General features: G+C 46.6%; 1 protein-coding gene across 1 annotated transcript in view; it reads right to left on the minus strand.

The window, feature by feature from the left end:
* Window positions 1-27,710, minus strand: part of CDH24 (cadherin 24) — a 799,438-nt gene that overhangs the window by 250,651 nt on the left and 521,077 nt on the right. Inside the window, exon 7 of the mRNA XM_078644893.1 lies at window positions 27,064-27,231. Coding sequence (XP_078501019.1) covers window positions 27,064-27,231 — 168 coding nt within the window. The remainder of the gene's footprint in view (window positions 1-27,063; window positions 27,232-27,710) is intronic.

Raw genomic sequence — 27,710 nt, forward strand, 5'->3', positions numbered from 1 at the left:
TGTCAGAAGGCTTTTGACACCCTGAAGACTGCCATGTGCACGGCGCCCGTGCTCCTGGCTCCTGACTTCTCCAAGGAATTCATAGTGCAAACAGACGCTTCAGAGCATGGTGTAGGGGCTGTTCTCTCACAGATGACTGAGGAGGGCTGGGACCAACCCGTAGCCTTCATCAGTAGGAGGTTACTTCCACGGGAAAGTAGGTGGAGTGCAATAGAGCGAGAAGCATTTGCTGTGGTCTGGGCGCTGAAGAAGCTAAGACCCTACTTGTTTGGGTCTCACTTCCGGGTTCAGACGGACCACAGGCCCCTCAGATGGTTGATGCAAATGAGGGGTGAGAACCCAAAACTGTTGAGGTGGTCCATCTCCCTACAGGGTATGGACTTCACGGTGGAACACCACCCTGGCACAGATCACGCCAACGCTGATGGTCTGTCCAGATTTTTCCGCCTTAGTGATGAGGAACTCCCTGGGGAAGGGTAGTTCTTCCCACATTTCAGCTGGAGGGGACACGTGTTAGACCTGGCACCTTGGCGTGGGTTTCCCTTCCACTTTTTGCTGTTGTGCCTCAAATGTTTTGCTGGTGTCTGCTACTCAGGGCACTGCGCCACGGCCAACCCGTGCCGCAGTGCAAGTGCTCCCTACTGAAAAGTGTACATGTGATTGATGTCCATGATTGGTTCATTGGATTTACTGTTAGTCCCTAGTAAAGTGCACCAGGAGTGCCAGGGCTTGTGAATGCCAACACTGCTAGTGGGCCTGCAGCGCTGGTTGCGCCACCCACAGAAGCAGCCTTAAAATGTGTCTAGGGTCTGCCACTGCAGAACCTGCGTGCAGTCTGGTACTGTCATGCTGGCTGGGCAAGTGCACCCACTTGCCAGCCCCTAAACCTTCCCTTAACTTCATATTAGTCACCCCTATGGTAGGCCTGAGGGCAGGGTGCATTGTAAGTGTAAGGTAGAACATGCCCTGATGTGTGTGGCATGTTCTAATAGTGAATTACTGCCAAATTCGTTTTTCACTATTGTAAGGCTACCAGTTCCCTTCTAGGCCAGATGGGTTGCTGGAATTATTACACTCTATAATCCCAGCGGGCTCAGGGAACCTGGTAGAAATTAATGTTTAGTATGCCTGAACTCAGAATAATAAAATACTTCTTTTAGTAAAGTTTATTTTAATATCCTGTGTTTGCAAATGCTACTTTTAGAAAGTTAGCATTTGCTTGCCTAACCATTTCAGCCCGCCTCTGCTTGGATGTGGATCTGACTGTCTGGTGTGTGTGAGTGACAGGGCTGGGAGTTGACAGGTAGTGATTAGCAGGAGGACCCCTTAGTGGGTGGTGGGAGTTTCCCCTGAATGATGCATCAGGCTGTGCCCCTGCCTCCACAATGCTGGCTCCGCCCTCCTGGGGAGCGACTGATGACTCAGCCTGCACCTGGCCCAGGAAGGACCGAAGCTTGTCAACAAAGTGCTCAGGCCACTCCTGTCCTCACAATGCCGGCTCCGCCCCCCTGGGGAGCGGCTGATGTGCCTGCCCTCACACTGAAGGCAGAAGCCAGAAGTACCCACAACAAGTGCTCAGAGACTGGAGCAGTTATGCAGAGGCCCCCCTGGCTTGCTAGAACAAAAGAAACTGGGTATAAAAGAAGGAGCCCTGCTCCTTGTAAATTAGATCCTGTTTGTGCTACAGAAGAAACTCTGCCCGAAGAGAAGGACCTGGAAGGACTACAAGGAGGAGTGCTGACTCTGGCCTGTGTCTGGTGCCTTGCTGCCAAAGGAGAGGAAGAGAAAAGATTACAAGAGACTTTGTACTTTTATTTTGAACTTTGTGCCAAACTCTGCTGAAAGATCTCCAAGGGCTTGCTGTTGAACTTGCCCCCTGACCAGCGCTCCAGGAACAGTGAGCGCTACCCCCTGACAGAGGAACCACTGTGGACCGCTGCTTTCCCTCTGCACGCCTATCCAGGAAAAGCGGAGCGCGCTGTGACCATCGCGCTCTTCAGCAACGCTCTGGGTGTGCCCCCGTTCTGAACACCGTGACTGCTGCCTGCCAGGCCCAGAAGCATCGCAAAGATTAGCCCAGCTGATCTGAGCACCGTGACTGACCCCGAGCCGCAGCTCGCAACGTAAAGAAAGGTCGTGCCCGGTGCCTGCTTGCACCCCTCCGTGACTTGTGCCCCTGAACGCGCCGTCGCTGTCCGAGAAACAGCTGCTGCGTGGGGTACAAGAACGCCGCCTGGATTGTTGGTGGTGTGCTCTGGGGATTGCCGCCCCCTGCGGGTGCCCCTCTGTAGAAACGCCGAGGCTCTCTGTCCCTGTGGCCCGGCCCTCGCCGCAACGCCAACCTCCGAGCTCGAGCCGAGCCGCCGCTCGCTCCAACCCCGGGAGGAAGACACCGCGACGCGGATCACCGCGCTGACCTGCGATCGGACTGCCTCGATCCTGCTCAAGAAAGACGAAGGTACTGTTGTTGCCCCCGCGGTGCGAGCATCTGGCCTGCCCGCTCGCACCGCCCTCTGATCAGCCAAGTCCTCGGAGCCGCGTGAAGAGCGCTCCCAGGGCCCCCGCCCTCTCCTCCGCCAGCCGCGCACAGCCGTGCGGCTCGCACAGAGAGGCGGACTCGCACCAACCTGCCGCCGCTCCCGCTAGACGCGTGAGCCCGGGCCGGTCGGGCCCAGTCAGTCATCAGAGGCGCACCAAGGCCCCCAGCAGGCAACTCCGCCTTCGTTTTTGCTAAACTTGAACAGGAAAGCCTCACACCATATCGTATGTGAGAAAGACAAGCGGAGAAAGAACTGTGACATTTATAAAGAGTAACTGGAACCTGCATTTAACGTAACCAAGACTGCATTTACAAGCCTGCTTGAAATTATATAAAGAAGATATATTTTTACAAATACAGTTTGGTGTCATTGTGTGGTGGGTTGGTTGTGGTGGTGTAATGTTGCAAATGTTTAACCCTATGTGCCCCAGAGATTAGCCTAAGACTGCTTAAGCCACACTACCTAGAGGGTAAGCAGAGGTTGTCTTGAAGGTAACCCTCAGCCCTGACGGGGAAGAGAGAGGCCCTGCTTGTCGCCAGTGCTGCACTGCGCCAACCAGAGACTCCCCCTTCCTACACTTATCATCATCTTGTTTTCTTTGTGGCTATTTGCTTTTCCCAGATGGTGTGTGTTAGACCTGGCATCCTTGGGGCGGTTTTCCCTTTCTTTTTGCTTTTGTCTCCTGTAATTTTGACTGTCTTGTGGACTTCGTTGTTACTGGTTTGTGTACACTGGGCACTTTACCATTGCTCATTAGTGATAAAGTGCTAGTGCTCCCTGTGTAAATTGTGATTAAAGTGCCCAGCGCCTGCAAATTAAATGCTACTATTGGGCCTGCAGGATTGACTGTGCCACACACATGAGTAGCCTTGTAAACATGTCTCAGACCTGCCACTGCTGTGCCTGCAAGTGTAGTTTTAAACTGTCATGTTGACCTGGCAAATGTGCCTGGCCCAAACCTTCCATTTTTCTACACGTAAGCACTCCTAAGGTAGGCCCAATGTAGCCCCATGGGCAGGGTGCAGTGTATATGAAAGGTAGGACATGTACTGGTGTGTTTTACATATCGTGATAGTGAAATACTGCCAATTTTGATTTTCATTATTGCAAGGGCTCTCTCTCCCATAGGTTATCATTGGAGCTGCCTTGTAACACTTTACAAGTGTAACTTTCAATTGGGAAGAGATAGATATTTGGAGTTTGAGTACCCTGAACTCAAGATTAAAAAAAACATCTTTCTGTGAAGGTGGTTTTTAAATTGTGTGTTTGAAACTGTCATTTTTAGAAAGTGGGCATTTTCTTGCTTTGCCATTCTGTGCCTCTGCCTGCTTGTGGAATCCACTTCTGGTTTAGACTGGCAAGTTGGGCTGTTTGAGCATTCTATCCAGACAGTCACACAAAGGGAGCTGAGGTGTGTCCTGCATATCCTGATTGTAGAGCACCAGGCTGATGGACCTTCCTGAGCTAGAGGGGTGGGAGCAGTTGTCACTGATACCTGAATAGGGCTGTGCCTGTCCTCTCACAATGCAGTCTCCACACCCCTGTAGTGTGTCTGGAGCCAGGTCAGGGCAAGGCAGGGTCTGTGCACAACAAAGACTATCCTTTAAAGTATACCTACTTCAAAGGCAGAAAGGGGTTTAAGTATTGGACCTATAACCACACATTTTAGAGCACTTCTGGATCAAGAGGAGACTCTGCCAAGAGAAGGAGCTATTAGGGGGATCACTACCCCTTTGTTGTGTTGCTTTGCTGGGTTGGCCTGCAGTTGCTGCTTGGAGAGGACAATGACTGGACTCCTCTTTCTTATCCTGCTTGAAGATTCTCCAGGGGCTTGTGTGTGCTTGCCTCCTTTTGTGGAAGACTCGGGGACATCAAAGTTTTCCTTGTGTTCTATCTAATAATCCTATGGGGCACTTTTGGACCTGTTTACTGGGCCTGTGGACACTCTTTCACCACATGCAAGGTGTGCGTCTTTACATGCCGCTTAGCCTTCCACCACCCGCTGTATGCACCCGGAGGCACTGTGAACCAAGTCCCATGCCACAAAGATCAAAGATTGTGGTGATTCCTTTAAGCAACATTACTCATTTATAGAGTATACTGTGACCCGAGTGGCTGTTAGAAGTCTAGTTGAGTTCAGGTTGTGAGTGATTGTTCTTGACAGGCACGGAATCACAGGTCTGGAGTTGAGGGTGAAGACAGTACGAGTTACTCACAGTGCCTTTAGTGAGTAGAGGTGGGTGAGGTACTGAAAGCTCGAGCCAGGATTGACCCAGATACGTGGCTCTGGCTCAGCTCAAGGTCCTCTTGGAACCTTGAGCCCAAAACGAGCAAAGCCTTCATGGGTGGTCATACTTAATATGGAGAACCTGGTTCAAATGCTGGCTCACATATCCTGTGAATCCCTGCAAATCTTCCTGTGCCATAAAAAAGCGTAACATAGTTATGTTATTTTCCGAGAATTAAAGGCACAGTCACTTCACGGACTACCAACTTTGATGTCAGAAAGACATACCTGTCTAGTGGCAGAATTGCACATCGTGAAACTGGAGATCCTGGCTTACCTGTATGACAAACTGGTGTGATCCTAGGCTAATATTTAATCAGCAAGCTTCCGTTTTGTTCATTGTCACATATCCGCATGACTACTAATATGTGAGTTGAGTCTGTGTGCTGTACAATATCTCTTGTGTTAGATTTAACAAGCAGTACTGTTGCTCTGTGTATAATAGCAGTCAAGGCCACATAAATGACACATATGACTTCTTACTTGCCTGTTAGTTCACTAATAGCACAGTCACCATGGTGGAAGCAGGAATGCTTCTCAGTTTCTGTTAAAAACTATCACTTTTAATAAATATGTCTCAATACAGAGATATAATCTACTATACTAAGGCGAAACACTTCTGCGTGTAACAGATTTTTTTTTCAGTATTATGAAGACATCATATCATATTCTAACATGATGTTTATTGCACAATTTACATGCCAAATATTTCCCAGCCTCAGCTTTTGCACAGGCTCTTACAGCCAAAACGGACCCTTTGCTCAGCTCTCCCTGTTAATGTGTTGCCTCGCCCACCTCTATTAGTGAGTCATAAACATATTCAGACTACATGCTCACCAAACCTTGGCCTCTTTGCAGAGCACCAGGAATGATGGTCAAGTATGTGCCATTAGTAATTACAATTCTTTTAAAAGGTGCTAAGGAGATATACACAGCTGTTAAAGTATTAACAGGACAAAAAGAAATAGAAACTGCTGTGTCAGAGAGAAAAAGAATGGTGAGTGAAAGGTGAGGCAAGGAAGTACATGCAGAAGGACAAACTAAAAGACAGTAATGAAGATGAAGGAGATTAAGTGTGAGATATGAAGCTGAAAGATCTCAGAAGATGCCGGGAGAAAAAGAGTGTAAGTGCCTAACAGTGTGGTGGTGAAAGGGAGAATGAAAGTGTTTGAAATACTCCAACAACCACTACCCCTTCCACAGTTTTCTGTAATAGTCTCATATTTTTGAAATTGAAGCATTTTCCGTTCTAATTCTTCTCAACATTGTTACTCATTTATTTGATACAGCAAACAAGCACTGACAAAGACAAAAGTTCTCGTTTGTTTTAGATATATGTTCTTTGTTGGGATATGTCTGGATGCAATAACAGCAAATTTACAAACACAGCCAGGAGCAGGATTTAGTTCACATGTTTTAGGTCACACACTTAATTACATAGGCCAGGCCTCCTGGATAGGATTCTTGGCCCTAATTCTGAGTTGGTTGGAGGAAGAGGTGCTACTTACCACACTGGATAAAAAAGGAACCCAGGATATATTATTTATTGGGTGTGATAAATTGCACCTACTCAGGGATTTTGGGGAATAACATGCAGATTTTTCTATTAAGGAACCAAAATCTGCCATGTATGGTAAATACTGTACACGTTTCCCATTTTTAAATTACAGCAGGTTTTACCTGCCGAAATGTAACCAAGGGTGAGGTATTTAACACACCTGTTATTTATCAGTTGCAGTAAATACTGCTAACTCGGAATTCCAATCCATGTGCAAATAGAGGTTTGAGTAGGGGGTTGGGAAACACCCACTATCTTGGAATCAGAGCCCCGGTTATGCTTCTTTGGCCATTCTCTCTACAGAGACCTCCACCCAAGAGCAAGGAAGAGCACTTCTAGTTTGTTGTTGCTGTACATATGTTCTAGAGGTTGTAGATGTTCCTAAGTTCCTATTTTGAGAGGTATGAGCTGTACCTCATGGAACTGACATATTATGTCAGGACAGGTAAGGGAATCAGACAGCAAGCTCCCACCACTCTACTGGGTGTGGTCAGCGGAAGAACAAAAGGGAACACCGGTGCAAGACTGAACCATGACAGTGCACAAGAGTGTCTAGATGGTGAGGAGCAGATGTCCCAGATTTGCCTGGACAGTCCTGGATTTTGAAGGACAGCTCCAGGTCCCGAAAAACTGTGTTCAAATAAATGCATGTCCTGGTTTTTGAGGGAAGGTGGATGAGTGAGCACATTAATCATAATGTTGTGTATTCTCATGTTCACCCTGGCCCTCTCATCAAATCTGGGATATAAATTCACTTGCTTATTAGAGTCGACTGCTGTGCTGCTTCGCATCGCTTATGCAGCACAACAGAATTTAATGAGGAGTGAATCAGCGTCTGAGGAGCACATCAACTAAGGAGAGAATCACCAGCAACCTGTCCCTTGAGCTCATCACAGCACACATAGACAAACACATATATATTCAGTGAAAAAAACAAAGGTTACAGGGACGTTATAGTTAGGCTTAGACTTCACTTGTACAAAACCAGTGAAATTTAGCAGTTATTGTTATCTGAGCTAACTGTAACTTATGCCCACACAATGCACTGCTTATGGCTTCACATATTCCATCACTCATGACATAGTCAGCGACATTACTGATGACATCGCTGATTACAACTCAAAGTACATAACTAATAATATCATCCAGTGATTGTGAGTGTTTTCTACAAGTGTTAAACATATATAGTAGGGTACTACAAAAGTTAAATTAGTATTCTTTGTGTACTACTAGTGAGTGATACTATTTCTAACATATATTATGTGAGTGGCCGTGTGACTGTGTCATCCGTATGTGAATGGGTATGTGAGTGACTGTTTGGATGTGTGAGAGGGTGTGTGGGTGGCTGTATTGGTAAATAAGTGGGTGTGTGAGTAGCTGTATGGGTGAGTGAGTGGGTGTGCGAGAGGCTTTATGGATGAGTGAGTGGGTGTCTGAGCAGTTGTATGGCTGAGTGAGTGGGTGTTTGAGTGGTTGTGTGGGTATGTGAGTGGGTCTGTGAGGGGTTCTGAGGATGATGTCATCTGTGATGTCATCAGTGATGTCATTTGAGATGTCATCAGTGATGTCATTGACCTTGTCATGAGGGATGTAATATGTGAGGACTATATGAGTGAGTGGGTGTGAGAGTGTATGGGTGTAAGCATGAGTGTGTCAATGTCTTCATGGGTATGTGAATGGGTGTGAGAATCTCTGTATGAGTGTGAGTGGAAGTGAAAGTGTCTGTATGGGTGTGTGAATAGGTGTGTGAGCAGGGCAGGACTGGCCATACCAGGCATCGGGCATTTCCCTGGGGGGTTGGAAGAGTGGGGGTCAGTAGTTTTGTGGCAGTGGGGGCCAGCTTCGTTTGTTTGGGCCAGTTTTTCAGTGTGCTCTATTATTGGTCCCTAGTAAGAAAAGCAGCAGTGCTTCACACCTGCGCCCCCCTTCCCCCAGAGGCTGGTCTAACAAAATAGCCAGGGCTGCTTTGAGTTCCCAGTCTGACCCTGTGTGTGAGTCTCTATATGGATATGTGACTGGGCGTGAGAGGGTCTGTATGGGTATGTGAGTAGGTGTGTGAGTCTCTTTACTGTCTCTGAGTAGTTGGTAGAGTGTCTCTATGGGGTATATAAATGGGTGAAAGAGTGTCCGTATGAGTATGTGAATGGACATGAGAGTGTCTGTATAAATATGTGAACGAGTGTGAAAGTATCTGTATGGGAGTAAGTGTGTGTGTGATTATGTATGTATGGGTGTGAGAGTCTGTATGGCCTTAAGAGTGGCTGTGAAAGTATATTTATATTTTTTGTCATGCACGCGAGATCCACAAACCTGTCCCGGATTTACACGAGGACCGCATGACAGCTCAGTGGATCTCATGTGTGGCCCCAAAAACTAATTTTCTAGGGTTTTACTGCCCAGTACACATGATTACTCCTCATTTTTAACATACACAAGGGGTCCGTAAAGCTCTCACCTGACCCTTTCATGCACTATACATGCACATTTTCAGCCCCGGGGACTGTTTCTTGATAAATAAAATAGCTGGCACACCTTTTCTGTGAAGGTGCGGCCAGCCAATCAGAATCTTACTTTAGCTGGCGGGTCCGCAAACTCCCCGTGAGTGCATCCTTGGAGGGTCCTCATCCTGAAATATGCTAAATTTGGATTTCAGGTAATATCTCTAAAGCTACTGAATGGATTTATACCCAGTAACAAAAAGAACACTTTCTTGATCAAGAACTAGCTTTTTGCCAAATTTGGTGTAATTCTGTTCAGCCGTTCAGGTTGCAGTCATGTTCAAAATATACATGGGAATTAACATGGGGAAAATGCGTTTTGGGACCCCCATTTTCCCATCCCCTGCTTGACAGATCACCCCGAAACATTCAACATAGCAGCTGAACTGAGCGGCTTACTAATTTTGAAAAATGTGTTAAGATTTGTCAAGCGACGCCAAAATTATTTGCAAAACAATAAACGCTTGCCTATGGAAAGTAGGTCCTAACTATAACTACTTACTAGCGACTGCCATGCCAGTAGGGGTGTGTGTGTGTGTGTGGATGTGTTGCGTGTTTTAAATGTGTTGAATGTAGTCCTTCAGCAACCATTACTGATGTTAACATTTAGGTCCTTTTCTATATCTGTGGCTGTCCCGGTTTTTGATTTTGAAAATCTGGTCACCTTATGTCTAGAGGTTCTTCTGAAGAGAACCCGCGAGCCCGCGCTATCCAGCCCCTACACTATAGCAGTGCCCTATCACAAACAACAGTTGATGAGCCCCAGTCCTCCCCTTCATGTAGGAGCTGTAATACCTTCAGCTTTTTGCCCTGTCTCCAGCAGGTGCAGACGGTGGCCTTGTGCACATACAACAGTACCTGCAGCTCCCTCCCCAGTGCCACTGCACCTTACTGCACCTCTAGCAGGGACATACCTCAGGCCTCTTACAACTCCCCTGCAGGCCACCTGTAGCAGGGACACACTGCTCAGTGGCGTAGCAAGGGGAAGGTGGGACGGGGCGGTACGCCCCAGGCGGACCGAGTTTTGGGGGCGGCGGCCGGCGGTTCCCCCACGCTCTCACATGTGGCTGTCGCGGGGCGGCAGCCGCTGGAATAGTCAGCACCCGCCTCCCCTGCTCTTAGACTCGGCCACCGGGGACGGCAAATACAGGGGCCACCACGGGTGGCCTAAGGCCTAGCAACGCAACCGACGCCGCTGGTCCCTCACAACTCCCTTGCAGGCCAACTCTAGCAGGGACATACCTCTCCCCCCTCATAACTCCCCTGCATGTCACCTCTCGTTTAGACACACCACACGCCAGAGGTGCAACTAGAGCCATATTTCGAGGGGGGGGATGCAACAGAATTTTTTTTGGGGGGGGGGCTAATTCTTCCAGCAATAGGCAGAACGGTGATGAAGGGGTGAAAAACCAACTAAGCCTCGTGAAAAACGTAAATGGTCTTTTAACTCCTTCGATGGTGATGACGGAACCGCTCCGTCATCAGCTGCGGTGGCGCTGTGCTGATGACGGAGCGGTTCCGTCATGGCCCGCTCGCCGCGCCTGCGTGGCGCGGATTTCGCGCCTCCGCTGGGCGTTCCATTGAGCGGGCGGGGCCATGACGGAACCGCTTCGTCATGAGGACAGCTCAACCGAGGCTGGTGACGGAGCGGTTCCGTCACCAGCATGGGCACCCCGCGCGGCCGCCCACCCCCCCCTTAGCGCTGCGGCGGAATAGCCGCCACAGCGAAGGTGTTAAAGACCTGTGAAGTACTGGGTGCGGCTGCGAAAAGCCCGAAAACTGTCTGTATGTGTGCCCGGGAAGCTGTCTCAGCCCGGGCTGACGCACAAGACGGGGGTGTGTGTGTGTGGGGGGTCCTTTGAGCCCTGTGGGTGTTGTGCGCCTGCCGCCGCCCCTCACAACTCCCCTGTAGTCATCTCAGGCATGAACGCACCACAGACCGCTCACAACTCTCCTCGATGGTTTAATAAAACCTCCAGCGTCCTCGGCCTGCAGATGCCCGTGTCCCTCCTGTGAAGGCGCCCCCGTCCCCCGCCCCCACCCCTCGATCCCCAACCTCTCCTCCTCGGAAGTGCAGGCCCTGGCACAGCTCATCCGAGGCAGTTGTGGTTTTATGCGCTTGAAAGAGGCCAATTAAACTGAGCTGGATATTAAAAATTAAATCCGGCTCCGGCTGGCCGCCCGCCGCCCCCAGCCCCGAGCGCTTCAAGAGCCATTTCACCACAAGTGCGTTTGTAGGAAGCGTTGTCTGTCAGTGTGTGATCTGCGCATCAGAGGAGAGATAAGACACTGGCGGCAGAGAGGGAAAGAGGGCAGAGGGAGGGTGACAAAGAGGCTGGAGGAGAGGGACGCGCAGAGAGCGGCTCTGTTCGAGAGACAGGGTCCGATCGAGACAGGGAGGGACAGGAGGGACAAAGGGACACAGAAAGGGTGGGAGGAAAGCGAGAGGCACTGAGAGAGGAGGACTCGAGCTGAGACTGAGAGAGAGAGAGCTCCGCGAGGGCTGCATGGGGAGAGAGACAGAGGACAGAGAGAGAGGGACACGGTGAGTGACAGAGGCACGCACAGCCACAGAGAAGACGGAGGCGCGAGCGGCACAGAGACAAGGACAAAACACGGGTACTTCGAGACTCTAGAAGAGGTAGAGGTTGGGAGTGACTGAGATCACAAGAGTTTTCAATATTTGAGCACTCTATACATCCTTCCCACACTTCACCGTAGAAACCCTATAACAGCTGGCACACATAGCCACTGCTCCGTGCTCTCTACAGAGAGGCCAAGGTCTGAATGAGCATGTATTAGAAACAGTTTATGGCACACTGACAGACAGACACAATGAGAAACGCACACTGCCTTCATCTTCAACTTCAGAGCTCTCCCTTGTGCCTCTACCTATACACCACCACACAACTGCAACCCACTCAGACACCTAGAGGTGGCTCGGATCATAGTAAGCACTATACAAAAAACAAATATTGCATTAAATAAAATCTACAGAAACACATCTGGAAAAAGCAAATACTCTTCTTAGGGAATGCATGAAGACGTATGGTCACTGTTAAGAATTCGAATAGTGTTTTTCATAAACAGTTTAGGACATGCACATAGGGCCCAATAGGGATTGTTTCAAATGCAGGGGCAGATTTACAAGAAAGTGACGCATCTATAGAGATGCGTCACTTTCCTTGTGCCACCCTAAAAAATGCTTGCACCACCATGAATGCGCCATATTGACAATACGGCGTACCATGGCGGAAGGATTGACAGATGCAGCAGGAATTCTGACGCATCTGTTGGGGCAAAAGTCACGCATTGCTGGAGTTGTGTCACAAGCACGGCGCAACTCCAGCAATGCATTTGATGGCCCATACCCACTACACTGCGTCACTCTTTATGCCTGCTTCAAGCAGGTAAGGTTTTGACGCAGTGGCGTCCTAAAAGTAACGCAGTGAAATCTTGTAGATTTCACTGCGTCACTTTTACGAGGCTTTCCTGCGTAGGAACGCCCCCCTGCATACATTATACCTGATGAATGTATAATGTGACGCAGGGCTTTACAACGTGACGCATCTCCCTAGATGCGTCACATTGCAAATCGGCAGTATTGTTTGCGCCGCTGTTGTGTCAAAAAAAGTGATGCGCAAAGAGGCGCAAGGGGCTTGTAAATCTGTCCCGCAGTCTTTATTTACTGCCGTGTCTGAGACCCGCCAGGACCCTCCCCACTTAAAGCCCTGCTTAGAAGTGAATGTGCCTGTGTGGGTCCTGTGGGGATGGGTGGGTTTGAACTTTTACAGTGACGATGTATACGGGCAGAAGCATGTGTGTGTAGGGGAGCATGACAGGAAGCATGTGGGCTGACTGGAAGGAAATTATAAAGCAAATGGGCAGTGTGGTCTGACTGGATCCATGTTCTTGCCAAAACAGGGTTCTCCAAGACCAGTAGCCAATCAGAGCGCAGCAGCAAAGCGTTGATCCGTCATTAGTGTCAGCAGCTGCCGGTCAAGTAAGGCTGAGACAAGCTTCTAATGGTTTGCCCCGGATAGGTTTGCTCATCACACAATCCCTGAACTGAAAATCGTTTCCTTTTCTACCACCTGCCCTTGGCAGGTTGGAAATCTGTCCAGACCCCAAGCAGAAAATATGCAGTGGGTCCCAGGGCTGGAACTGAGATGCCAGGATTTGAATCAATCCTGCTCAGACAGAATGGATGCAGGATTCAGACTCACAGGCTAGTAAGGGGACGCGTCACAGACCCTTTCACAGGCAGCCTGTGAAGAGCCGAAGACTCAAAGAGCTCCTTCAATCTCACAACAGAGACCAGCAAGGTGCAGGAGTATTCTGTTCACGTAGGACTGGCCAAGTGAGGAAACAAGGACCCCCTGAACAGTAAATAGTTCAATTCCTAGGACAGAGTAAAATATATTAATAAACTCAAATAAATCAATTTAGATCTTTCGAAGCACGTCATACTTATGTGCGGCTATTTCCTGAAGAAGGCGTTGTGAACGCCGAAACGCGCATCGAAAAATCCAAAGATAATGTTGTCATTATAACTTGAAAGTAAATTCTTTTATATACATTTTTTAACAATGCACTATTGAAACGTATATTTTGGTATCTTTTCTGCTTTTTCCTTTGGTTCTCCCTACATTCTTTGTTGTATACATTGCTTGTTGTATTTGATTCTTTATCCTGCTGGGGTCACTTATCCGAAAGTAGCCATTTTGTTCATCTACTTTAGTCATAAGGAAGACAGCGCTGCTCCCAACCCCGGCGAGGTCCTTCGTCTCCTCACCTGTCCCTGCCAGACGCCCGCCCTGCACTGGGAGCCTCCCATGGACAACTTCAGAAGACGCACGTCCATCTGAGCAAAGGGCTGATGCTCGCACTATGACTATTTGGAGTATCTCACTTTGTTCTCTACCCAGACACAAGGATGCCATTGAATCACAAATACTGCTGTGTATTTCCAGCTTGAGCTTCCTCTCCCTGAGCTGAGAGAACCTCTGCTTAGAGGAGGTCTTCTGTTCATTGCCCCTTGTGAGAGGGACAGAGAGTAGCCTGGTCATATCCACAGATGGATGAAGACAGACAGCCAACAGTGGCGTTAGAAGTCATGGAGATAGAGGGCTTGTTTTTCAGACTGGTGACTGGCCCATTTCATACCCAGTAACACAGATATCACTGAACAGGAGCGGCAGCGTTTCTTCATTCCAGACCGTTTCCTGGGAGACCTACATAATGGTAGCATGTCGAAACAGACCTCAGAAACACCTTTTGCAAAAAAAGATTCCAAAATATAGATTATGAAAATGTTGACCTTATAGAAGTCTCTCTCCAGACATTTCAAGCTGCACCAAATTCAAACAACAAACACTAGCCCCAGATATGCCAGGGTTGGAGTTAGAATAGTAAGTAACTCAGGCCTAAAGTATGAGGGAAGTGAGCGTGGCGGGATTTGGGGAGTATATAAATGTCGAAGTTTTGTAGGTGGGTGTAGGAATCCGCCTTTTTGCATGCTTTCCCTACTCGTCTTTGTTTTTTTGGAGCTGCATTGCTGGCATGTGTAGACCCTGATGCAGTGAGCGCGTGCTGAACAGCTCACCGGGTGCTTTTACCTTGTATAATGTGCTGTGCAGTGGACAGACCCCAGGGGCACAATCTCCAGCAGTGACACACACAAGCTGTGCTAAACTTTCATGAATCAGTGGTTATGGCACTGAGAGTCTACTGCTGGGAGCACTGGGGGGCAGCTTCCATCTGACAAGGGCTGCCTCATGTGTAAACAGCATATGTATGCGTCTCAGCCTAGGGACAAACACAGGTTCTGTGCTTGCAACATTTGACTATATATAGGAAGTCTAAGGTATTGTTTAACCTCTATACGGATAACAAATGTCACAGACATAAGGGCAGGTTCTTTCTCCTTCCCTGGGAATCACCCGGCTAGCCGGAGCAGCAGAGGTGCTTCGCCAGGTTAGCTCACTTGACCAGCTGAGGCACGTTTCCAGGCTTGTGGGGTAGCAAAGTCACCTCGCAAGGCTAGCTGAGGCAGCAGAGGCACCTCACCAGACTAGCCAAGGCAGCTGAGGCACCTCACCAGGCTAGCTGAGGCAGCAGAGGCACCTCACCAGACTAGCCAAGGCAGCAGAGGCACCTCACCAGGCTAGCTGAGGCAGCAGAGGCACCTCACCAGACTAGCCAAGGCAGCAGAGGCACCTCACCAAGCTAGCTGAGGCAGCAGAGGCACCTCACCAAGCTAGCTGAGGCAGCAGAGGCACCTCACCAAGCTAGCTGAGGCAGCAGAGGCACCTCACCAGACTAGCCAAGGCAGCAGAGGCACCTCACCAGGCTAGCTGAGGCAGCAGAGGCACCTCACCAGACTAGCCAAGGCAGCAGAGGCACCTCACCAGGCTAGCTGAGGCAGCAAACTCACCTCGCAAGGCTAGCTGAGGCAGCAGAGGCACCTCACCAGACTAGCCAAGGCAGCAGAGGCACCTCACCAAGCTAGCTGAGGCAGCAGAGGCACCTCACCAGGCTAGCTGAGGCAGCAGAGGCACCTCACCAGGCTAGCTGAGGCAGCAGAGGCACCTCACCAGGCTAGCTGAGGCAGCAGAGGCATCTCACGAAGCTAGCGGAGGAAGCAGAGGCACCTCACCAGGCTAGGACGCCTCACTAGAGCTGAGGCACCTCTCCAGTGTAGGACACCTCGCCTGACTAGCGGAGGCGCCTCACCAGGCTAGCTGAGGCAGCAGAAGCATCTCCCCAGGCTAGAACACCTGACCAGGCTAGCTGAGGCAGTAGAGGCACCTCATGCAGCTAGCTGAGAGGGCTGAGGCACCTCACCAGGCTAGCTGAATACAGCAGAGACACCTCACCAGGCTAGCTGAGGCAGCAGAGACACCTCACCAAGCTAGGACGCCTCACTAGGCGAGCTGAGGCACCACTCCAGTGTAGGACACCTCGCCTGACTAGCTGAGGCACCTTACCAGGCTAGCTGAGGCAGCAGAAGCATCTCCCCAGGCTAGAACACCTGACCAGGCTAGCTGAGGCAGTAGAGGCACCTCATGCAGCTAGCTGAGAGGGCTGAGGCACCTCACCAGGCTAGCTGAATGCCGCAGAGACACCTCCCCAGGCTAGCTGAGGCAGCAGAGGCACCTCACCAGGCTAGCTGAGGCAGCAGAGGCACCTCACCAAGCTAGGACGCCTCACTAGGCGAGCTGAGGTACCACTCCAGTGTAGGACACCTCGCCTGACTAGCTGAGGCACCTCACCAGGCTAGCTGAGACAGCAGAAGCATCTCCCCAGGCTAGGACACCTGGCCAGGCTAGCTGAGGCAGTAGAGGCACCTCATGCAGCTAGCTGAGAGGGCAGGGGCGCCTCACCAGGCTAGCTGAATACCGCAGAGACACCTCCCCAGGCTAGCTGAGGCAGCAGAGGCACCTCACCAGGCTAGCTGAGGCAGCAGAGGCACCTCACCAAGCTAGGACGCCTCACTAGGAGAGCTGAGGCACCACTCCAGTGTAGGACACCTCGCTTGACTAGCTGAGGCAGCAGAGGCACATCACCAGACTAGCTGAGGCAGCAGAGGTACATCCCCAGGCTAGCCAAATACCACAGAGGTAGACCACCATGCTAGCTGAGGCTGCAAAGGCACCACACCAGGCTAGCCAAGGCAGCAGAGGCACCTCATGTAGCTAGCTGAGGGTGCTAGGGTACCTCACCAGACTAGCTGGGGCAGCAGAGGCACCTCACCAGGTTAGCCAAGGCAGCTGAGGCACCTCATGTAGCTAGCTGAGGGCAAGGGTACCTCACCACCAGGCTAGCTGAGGCTGCAGAGGCACCTCATGTAGCTAGCTGAGGGTGCTAGGGTACCTCACCAGACTAGCTGGGGCAGCAGAGGCACCTCACCAGGGCTAGCCAAGGCAGCAGAGGCACCTCATGTAGCTAGCTGAGGGCAAGGGTACCTCACAAGACTAGCCAAGGCAGCAGTGGCGCCTCACCAGGCTAGCTGAGGCAGCAGAGGCACCTCACCGGGCTAGGACGCCTCACTAGGCGAGCTGAGGCACCTCATGTAGCTAGCTGAGGGTGCAAGGGTACCTCACCAGACTAGCTGAGGCAGCAGAGGCACCTCACCAGCCTAGCTGAGGCAGCAGAGGCACCGCCTGTGGTGCTTGCAGTTGCCTCCTCCTGATCTCAGAGTTCTAGGCTGAAAGGATTGAGGTGTGGTGCTAGGGTACCTCACCAGACTAGCTGGGGCAGCAGAGGCACCTCACCAGGTTAGCCAAGGCAGCTGAGGCACCTCATGTAGCTAGCTGAGGGCAAGGGTACCTCACCACCAGGCTAGCTGAGGCTGCAGAGGCACCTCATGTAGCTAGCTGAGGGTGCTAGGGTACCTCACCAGACTAGCTGGGGCAGCAGAGGCACCTCACCAGGGCTAGCCAAGGCAGCAGAGGCACCTCATGTAGCTAGCTGAGGGCAAGGGTACCTCACAAGACTAGCCAAGGCAGCAGTGGCACCTCACCAGGCTAGCTGAGGCAGCAGAGGCACCTCACCGGGCTAGGACGCCTCACTAGGCGAGCTGAGGCACCTCATGTAGCTAGCTGAGGGTGCAAGGGTACCTCACCAGACTAGCTGAGGCAGCAGAGGCACCTCACCAGCCTAGCTGAGGCAGCAGAGGCACCGCCTGTGGTGCTTGCAGTTGCCTCCTCCTGATCTCAGAGTTCTAGGCTGAAAGGATTGAGGTGTGGTGGTAAAATAGGCTGCTGAAAAGATGATGCTCCTGTGGAAGAGAAAGGCAACTGGGCAGAGTGGGGATTCCTCACCCACAGCAGGCACGATGACCTTGAATCCCCCCTCATATTTCAAAGACTAGGCCCAGTGGGAAAAGATCTTCAACACAACTGTTTCCTGTGGCCACACTGGCTCCTTGAACCCAGAGAGTACCACATGTGAGTCACCAGCTGGAGAGTTGTTTTATTCTGCGCAGTGGAGAGGGAGGCACCTGATTCGTTTGACAAGTCGAGCGCGGGCTTTGGAGCTCAGGGTTCTCCTTCATCATCTTTAAATAGACGCTCCTGTGATAGCTTTGGTCACAGAGTGAAGAAAACTCTGAAAAGTCTGAGAGGGATCAGAATTGGAACCTTGCAAAGATATTTTCAAGGATTTTCATCAATTCAGCGCCGTGTTCCCTACTGTGCCGCTCCTACCAGTTGAAAAGGAAAATGCTGCTTGATGCTGGAGGGACGAAGAGGCTGTGAAAGGATTACTCCTGCCACCTGTGGAGGAACTTAGAGAATCCTGATTCTTCATGAATCTTCAGGGCTGACAGCCATGTGCAAGGGTCAGAGAAGCTGGCTTCATGAAAGATAAAAGACAAGCCCCATCATGAAAGAAGATCCAGCTGACAGGTGGGGCTGAAGCCCATGCTGGAAGCAATGTTTGAAAAGCCTGTTTCCCGGAGACGCGCGAGCGCGGCAAAACAAGATGGCCGCCATCGTCGGAGCTCTGTGAATTTACGGGCCCGTTTTTCCCTGCAACGACGAATTTTGTGTCAGAAAGTCGGCACAATTGGCAGCGCTTACCTCCTGAAGTGGCTTTTCTCCTCTGTGGCGATTTTTGCCTCCTGGTTCCTGCTCCCAGCCTCTCCCAAAGGTATTGACTGCTCTAAGTGCTCAGGGGGCGGAGTGTGTCCTTAGGAAAGGGCCTGGCTTGGGCCTAGCCACCCCCACAGTCCAACATAGCTGCTGCACCAGTAGTTTTATAGAGTTCTTCACTGCTCTTTTAGCTTTTCACCTCATTTGTATTACATTGGAGTGTTATATTCCACATTTGTGGTTTTATTTACAGCTAATTGTGTATTTTTCACCTCAAAATGGAGACTAAAACTCCAGTTAACAATAAGAGAAGACAGCAAGTCTCTCCTCCTCCAGTCAAGTCCAAGGCGGTGGAGTCATCCGAACCTTCTCTCTCCTTAATTTTAGAAGAAATTCAGGCATTACGTCTTAGTACTGACACTATTGCTTCAGAAGTTAAACGTGTGCGCAAAGATATGGCTTCCTTATCAATGAACATTTCTGATAACTCCATCAAAATTCAAGATAATAAAAGTAAAGTGGACGCTTTTACTCCTTTAGTGGCTAAAATACTTCCTTTGCATACTCACCTTTTGGATATGGAAAATAGAAATAGGCAGTACAACCTTCGCATTTTTAATTGGCCTGAAGAAGTTGAGGGTTCTAATTGTCGCTTATATCTGGAATCTCTGCTTCCTGGTCTTTTGAATATCAAGTTTCCAGAAAAATGTGAAGTGGATAAAGCTCACAGAATCCCTTCTCATTGTAATCCTCGCCATTCTAAACCTAGGCAAATGATATTTAAAGTACTGCGTCATCACCATCTTGTCCTAATAAGGAAAGCTGCTAGAGAAATCCCCTCACTAATGGTGAATGGTAACAACATTTTTATCCACCAAGACTTTGCTAAAGAAACGGTTGCTTTACATAAAGAGTTCTCTGCTTGTCGTCCACAACTCAAAAGCCTCGGTTTCAAATATTGACTATTTGATCCTTCTACGATGCGCATTTGGAAAGACAACTTCTCCAAATCCTTTCAACGTCCTGAAGAATTGAGGCAATTTCTTGATCAGCAAATTCCCCCATCAATAGATACTCATGACCCTAACACTTGACTCCTTCTATTCAGAAATTAAATGACACATATTTGACTAATCCTCTATTTGCGGGCTTCAACGGTTCTGGCCATGCTTGTAGAACGTGTGTGCGTTTCTATGTTTCTATTTATGTATCTTGTTTGTTCCTTACTCCCTATTTTCTTTTCCTCCTGTTCTATTCTTTTCTATAGAGTTACTATTTTAATCTATATTTCAATTATGCTTCTCTTCATCTCTTCTTGTATCAGTACCGTTTTTCTTTCTTTTCCTACTCAAAATGGCTAATGTTCACAATATCAAAGTTGTTTCTCTTAATGTTAAAGGTTTGCGTCACCCAGTCAAGCATACAAAAATGTTGTATTACTTAGGTAGTTGTAAAGCTGATATCTGTTTTGTTCAAGAGACTCATATTGATGATAAAATATTACATTATATGAATAAAAAGTGGGTTGACACTATTATTTCTTCTCCTGCGAATGGAAAGAAAAATGGGGTTGCCATTTTCTTTGCAAAAAAATTACATTGTCAAGTTTTAACTAAAATTTCAGAATCTGAGGGCAGGTATATAATAGCTAAAATTAAAATTCATGACTCTACGTTATTTTTGCTTAATGGTTATGACCCCACGGCAGATGATCCCGCTTTTTAGTCTAATATTACTACTGAAGTTTTAAAACTGGGTAAAGTTCCACTGATTGTTGGAGGTGATTTTAATGTTATTGCGGATCCCCTGTTGGATAGAATATCTGCAACTAGATTTCGTCCTCATAAGGTGTTTCATGCCTTTAAATCTTTTATTCAAACTATCAAATTAGCGGATATTTGGCACCTACACTACCCTACTGAAAAATGTTATACCTTTTTCTCCAACCCCCATAATTCCCATTCCAGAATTGATTATTTTTTAATTTCCCCATCTCTTATTCAAGCTGCAACTACTCCAGTCATTGGTACTATAGATATCTCAGATCACGCTTTAATGTCTTTTATTCTGAATATCTCATCCACTTTTACTAAACAAACCACATGGCGCATTAATTCTGGTATTGCTCTCAATGATCATAATAAGCCTAAATTATTATAAGCTATTCAGGACTATTTTTTGTTCAATCCAGAAAATTCTACTACTATAGTTAATAGATGGGATGCATTTAAAGCTTATATTAGGGGTACCACAATCTCTATTATGGCTCATGAGAATAAAATGTTTAACACTAATATTAAAAACCTTGAGAAACAAATAGCACAGTATGAGCGATTATTTATTACATCCAATAATCCCCAATATAAAATTAAATTACAACAACTTAGATATGAATTTAATTCTATACTCAGTAAAAGAGCTGGAGTCCAACTTGCGAAATCAAATGCTAGATTCCGTTTTAATTCTAATAGGTCTGGGAAACATCTTGCTAATTATTTACGCATTAAAAGAGATAAAACGCAGATTACTTCTATTTGTAGCCCTCAAGGCAAGATTGCGTTGTCCCACAATAATATTGTTAAAGAATTTCTAGATTTTTATTCAAATTTATACAACAAACCAGATACTTGTGATGATTCTTTAATTGATACCTTTTTAAACACTTGTGATTTACCCCAACTTTCTCCTTCAGATAGACTTGGCTTAGAATCGCCCATCACCAATGAAGAAATTTTGAACGCCATGAAATCACATCAGAAAAATAAATCTCCAGGCCCTGATGGTATCCCTGCTGAATTTTATAAAGAATTCCAAACTCATCTTTTGCCTTATTTATTTCAACTTTTTTCATTTTTTGGCTCTTCTGGAACCATTTCAGGCTCTTTTGCTGATGCTTTAATTATTGTTCTCCCCAAGCCTGATAAAGACCCTACCCTGGTTTCTAATTATCGTCCTATATCCTTAATAAATCAAGACTGTAAATTATATGCCAAAATCCTTGCCTTTAGATTAGCTCCTATTCTTCATTCTATTATTCACCCCGATCAATCAGGATTCATGAAATATAGATACTCCGCTAATAACACAAGAACGCTACTCCATGTTATTGAACAGAGTCCAACCCTTTCTGTTCCCGCAGGGGTAATGGCTTTAGATGCTGAAAAAGCCTTTGACAAAATCCACTGGCAATTTTTATTTAAAACTTTACTATCATTTAATTTTGGTCCCTCTTTTATTCGTATGATATCTGCCTTATATTTTGCTCCCACTGCTCGCTCATTTATCAATGGCCAAATCTCTACTAAATTTTCCCTTTTTAGAGGAACTCGACAGGGCTGTCCCCTTTCTCCACTTTTATTTTTGTTGGGAATTGAACCTTTCCTTAATTATATACGTCATTGTGCAGATATTCAAGGTATTACAATTAAAAATGTTACTATTAAAACCTTAGCCTGTGCAGACGATGTGTTATTGTTTATTAGTAATCCAATTTCCTCTGTCCCGTTTTTATTAGACATCATTACCAACTATTCTGTAGTCTCGGGTTATAAACTCAATGTTAGTAAAACTGAATTTTTCCCTTTAAATATTCTTTGTACCTCTGATATGTTACCTGTGACAAATATTATTTGGCAAAAAAACAAACTGAAATATTTGGGTATTTTATTTTCATCATCCTTACCATCCACGTTAAAATTAAATAGTGATTTTATATTTGATTATGTCAAAAATAAAACTTCCAGATGGTCTTCCCTTCATCTTACTTGGTGGGGGAGAATTGAATCTATAAAAATGAACATTGCTCCTAAAATTTTCTACTCCCTTGCTATGATCCCCACTCAATTTCCACTAAAGTTCTACAAAGATATTGATAAATTGTTATCTAAATTTCTCTGGAACAACAAGCCTCCTCGAATTGCTTACAAAAAATTGAAAATGCTTAAATCTCATGCTGGATTTGGCCTTCCTGACTTTTTCCTTTATCACAAAGCATTCATATTGAAACAAAGTTCCTTATGGTTTACTGCCTCCCCTGTAGTTAAACCTACTATTTGGTTTGATATAGAGAAATCGCTTATTGCTCCTTTTCCCCTACCCTCTTGCTTACAATGTTTCATAAATCTACTGTTGTACACCACTCGTCCATAATTAAATCTTCAAGATTAATATTTAATGATTTAGATTCTAACTTTGCTTCTCCCTTAGGTTCTACCTTAGATTTATCATTATGGCACAGTGCTATTATTAAATTGAATAGAAATTTGAAATTCTGCAGTTCATGGATTAAGGAAGGCATATTCTATCTTAAAGATATATTTTGTGATGATGCTTTTATTCCTTTTGACATATTACAATCAAATTTCAAGTTACCTAATACTGATTTGGTTAAGTATCAATTTCTATGCAACTCAATTTTAGACTCATTTCCAAATGGTATTCCCTCTACAATTGCAACTGATTTGCTAATTTATCTTCATGCTGTCTCTAAATCTTCAAATGCTGTTTCTATTCTATATAAGAAATTTGCTGTTTTTATTGGTTCCAATATTAATATGATTTCATCGTTTTGAAACACTGAACTTTCCATTTCTATATCTGATGACTCTTGGAAATTTGTTTGGCTCAATAGCATTTCTGGTTTGTTACCAGTGTCCCTTTATCAGACAAATGCATATATTTTGTTTAATTCCTTATGGACACCACTGCGTTTGCATCGTGCTAAATTACTTCCATTCGATATTTGTTGGCACTGTAAATTACATCCTGGATCCTTACGTAACATGTTATTTGATTGCTCTATAATTTTAAAATTTTGGTCTGAAGTTTGGGACGTTATATTGAAAATATTGCCTATTCAAGATGTTCTTTCTTATAAATTGTTAATCTGCAAATCTGTTGTACTTATACATCCTCTTAGTGACTCTGAAGCAAAGTTGTTTAATTTCTTCATTTCAGCTGCTTAAAAATCAATCACTTTTTGTTGGAAAGATGCTTCTACTCTTTCTGTCCATGCTTGGTGGTCGTGGATTATCTTTACAAGAAGAGGTGCTCAATTATCATTACATGGAATTAATCATAATTTCCTTTCTTATCATTCCTTCTGGTCACCTATAGATTCATATTTATTGTTATAATAATACTGTTTACTATTATTCTGCTTTATCTTCACAATATTTGCATACTCAATATTTATATGTTAATAGTCACTCTATGTTTCTTATAAGATGATGTATTATGTACCCTCCCTCTCCCCCCTTCCCTTCTCATGCCCGTGATTTTGTTTTCCCCTTGATTGACTAGTACTTTGTTATAATTGCTTGATTTATTGTAATTTGTTAAGAATTTGTATTACTCAAATACTTAGACCTTATTGCAAATGTATGTATTTTAGTACTGTCTATCTATGTTACTTTTTCGAAAATTCAATAAAATTATTCTGAACAAAAAAAAAAATGAAAAGCCTGTCTCCCACTGCAGTCTGTAGCCTGCTTCTCCAGGAAGCGTGCCTGAACATTTAGAAACTGCAGAATTGACTTGAAGTAGACTTTAGCTCCATGTGAAGTTGGAACTTAGATTTCGTTTTGCTTTAAAGTAGCATTAAAACAAGATGCAGAGGCTACACAATCAGGAATTTTCTCGAGGAGCAATATTTTATTTTTCACCTGCCTCTGAGCTTTTTGCAGTGAAGTTTATGGGTCCTGCAGGACAGCAGACACAGAGTTGCCTTAAATATTTTTGGGGCACTGGCCAATATATATGTTTTGGGGACCCCTGCACATTTTTATAACCAGCTTGTACTACTTCAAGCTTGCATGAATCTAACGTTTCTGAAATGGGGCCAATCAAAAGAGTTAGAGAGGCAGAGTTAGGCAAAGAGGTTGAGATACAGGTGTAGACCGGGGTGAGACAGAGAAAGTTCACTTTTCCAGGAGTCGCATTGGAAGGAGGGGCAATAGGCAACTGCCCACTTTGCACTGGTCTGCTGGAACAGTCGCCAGGTATCCAGTATCATACAGCCATGCCTAGACACGTCTCCCTGCCTTGCCCTGGTAGAGGATTTCAAGGTGTCAGAAAGTGGCTGAATTCCAAAGTGAAAGGCGTATGTGTAAAAAGGTGGTAGAGTAACCCAGCAGCAAATGAGACTGGGCCATAGCTTTCAAATTCACCCCACTTATAGCTTTTGACATTAAAAAGCGAGACTTCATCAGGACCAGGATTATTGCCCACCTGGCTTCTTTGAGCCTGTCTTGGATACAGTGTTTACCTTGCCCAGGTGCAGGTTTTGACTTCCGAACAAGAGACGAGGGGGCTAATTGAATATCTGGTGACTTGCCAGCTCACCAGGTTCACTGTCGGCCCCAAAACGCACCTTGGACATTTACTTTCCACATCCACCATGCTTTCTGTGGACATTTTTACCTTTTCCTTGAAAAATCTAATCTATTCATTAGTTCTTTCTTACTATTATTACGTGGGGAGTTTATCTGATTCAGTTCTTGACTTTAAAACTGTTTTGGTGTCGCCTTTCTGTGGGAGAACAGCCTGTCACTTGAGCCACAAAACTGATGGAAAGCCCACAATTTCTCATAGAAGGTTCTTCGTTTTCATTTTTAGGCACTAGGGGGCATATTATCAAGGGATTTATCTCCGCTTTTTTGGCTTTAAAAGCCAAGAAAGCGGAGATAAAATTATCTCCCTATTACCTAGCTGTCGCTAACACCAGTTAGCGACAGCTAGTAGGAGATAGCGACCATCTTGGGCCCCACTTTGCATGTCAGTGATATTTATCACTAATGACATGCAAAGTGGGAGTGCCAAAATGTTAGCGACTGGAAACAGTCACTGACATCGCTATCTCCTATTACCAACTTTTGGAGATATTCGCGCTAAGCGCGAATATCTCCAAAAGCTAACACCTGCCCTGAGCAGTTCTTAGCCATGTTATCCAATGGGAGGTGGATAACATGGCTAAGAGCATTAGCTCGGTAATGCATGAATATCGCTGACTTTACAGCGATATTCATGCATTTCGGACGATTTTTATCGCTTAGGAGATAAACCTTGTTAATAGCAAGGCTCCTAAGCGATAAAAATCGCTGCAACACGGCGATAAAATTATTGCCGCTAAGCCAACATAGCGATAATTATCGCTAGTTGTTGGTAATATGCCCCTAGATTGTTTAACTTTGAGGGCCACCACCAACACAGGGTATGTCAAGATAAAGGCTACTCTCACCCCTTACTAGCAATGAGGGTTCCCAGAGTCGATGCTTTCGTAGGTTAATATTTCACCAGTCTCAGTTTACTCTTAATATGTATGCTTTTGTAAGTTGTGTTTTGCAAGATGCATGGTTAAGGGGAGCCTTGCAGCATGAGGCTGTCGGTCAACCGAATCTTCCATCCATGTTCTGACTCGAGATTCCTTCACATGTAACTAAAATCTAAAAATGTCAATAACTCAGATATTTTGGTGACTCTTTTTTCACGTTTTAAAAAATATATATATCTTCTGGGTCGGGAAACTGACAAATGTGTTACAAAGCAGCTGTCGGTATTGCCTGGATTTGCACCAGGGATGCTATCGACAGCACACCTTGCGCTGTGAGCACTGAACTCAACACTGAAGCATCACCGTCGTCTTTTGGTCAATGACCACCGCTGGGTCTGTGAAAGGAGACAGAGCCTCATCTGTGAGGCTCTGGTCTCGCGTGGGCTTGAGTGCCATGGTCAGAAGTATCTCAGACAGAGAGACTGATGTGGAAATCTTTGCATAGGATCCTTGCATCCCTGCCTCGTTGCCTGTTTATAATTCCATACCGAGGCTTCTATAAGGAGTTGTTAATGCAAGTATTATTGGCCGACCCAAGCACTGTCCTGACACTGTATAAATCCGCAAAGAAGACCGGCGAGGAAAGCTGGACCCAAGACTGATATCGGTGGGCTGCCTGCACAGAAAGGTTGCATCAAAGGGGATCACTGACGTCATGTGCCTATAATGAGTCGTCTTGTAGTGAGTGGGTCTGTGGGTTGCCCTCTCACTGGACCCACCTCGTCATATTTGCTTAAGTAGTGAGGTTTTTCTCTCTCTGCCCAACATTTCCTCTATGCATTCCTTAACTCTAATCCCTATTCCAACGGGTGAATGTATGTTGCAAGATGTCTTTACTTCCCCACAAACAAATAGGGAACTAAGTACAAGCGCAATGATAAACGAATAGTAAATTGCTTTCCCAAGTGCTATATTATTCTATTTTTCCTTCTTTGATGATATGTTGTCTTTTAGTTTTATGTCGATTTTGCCTCCTCTATAGGCGCATGTATTTTGGCTATATCTTTTTCCAATCAATGATTTCTATGTAATACTCAAAAGGAAAAGAAAGGAAATGGGCAGGAAGGGAAATAAAGAGGGACAGAATGATAGAAAGCGAACCAAGGAGATGGGAAGATGATAGACTGACAGAGAGACTGACAGGTGGGACATTTGCAGACAAGAATCACAGAGGAGAGGGGTGCTGAAAGTGAGGCACAAAGGAGGCCAGAGACAGTGGGCGCCATCTTTGGGGAGAATGAGAGGGGTGCTTACTCTGGGGGAACTTGGGAGGGTTGTCGTTGACATCGGTGAGGGTGACAGTCACCGTGGTGGTCCCAGAGAGGCCTCCCATGTGGCCCCCCATGTCCTTGGCCTGAATCACCACGAGGAACTCGTCCTGCGTCTCTCGGTCCATGTTGGGGATGGCGGTTCGGATAACTCCTGTGAGAGGGGCAAGAAGAAGAGAGATCAGAACCTGAGAAGGTGCAAGGAGGCAAAAGATGCTTATTTGGGACATAGGTTCTCAACATGGTTATGCAGTTAATGACTCCTCCACAGTCAATGACATCTCTAAAACACCCCTTCAGAGCTTGAAAAATATTTGTACTATTATCGCTTTTTGTTACAAAAGAGGCACGTTGATGGACCCCAAACTTTACCAGATCTCGCTTCCTTCAGGTAGACACGGAGCCCGGCGAGGTCAGGCAGGATGCCCCAAGAATGCCCCTCCCAGCAGGCCCGTCGGATTACACTCTGCCTCACGCCCCCCCCTCATTGGCAGTGCCCGTAAGACTCAGGGACAGCACTTCAGTTGGAGAACTACTGTTGCCTGTGAATAACCTTTCCTTCTTCAGCACAGGATCTCCCCGGGGCAGGTGTTTGGAAATGGGCTTTCATGAACAAGCAGTGTGAGGGGGGCT

Source organism: Lissotriton helveticus, chromosome 5_1 (genome assembly GCF_964261635.1).
Source record: "Lissotriton helveticus chromosome 5_1, aLisHel1.1, whole genome shotgun sequence".
In the NCBI taxonomy this organism is placed as follows: Eukaryota; Metazoa; Chordata; class Amphibia; order Caudata; family Salamandridae; genus Lissotriton; species Lissotriton helveticus.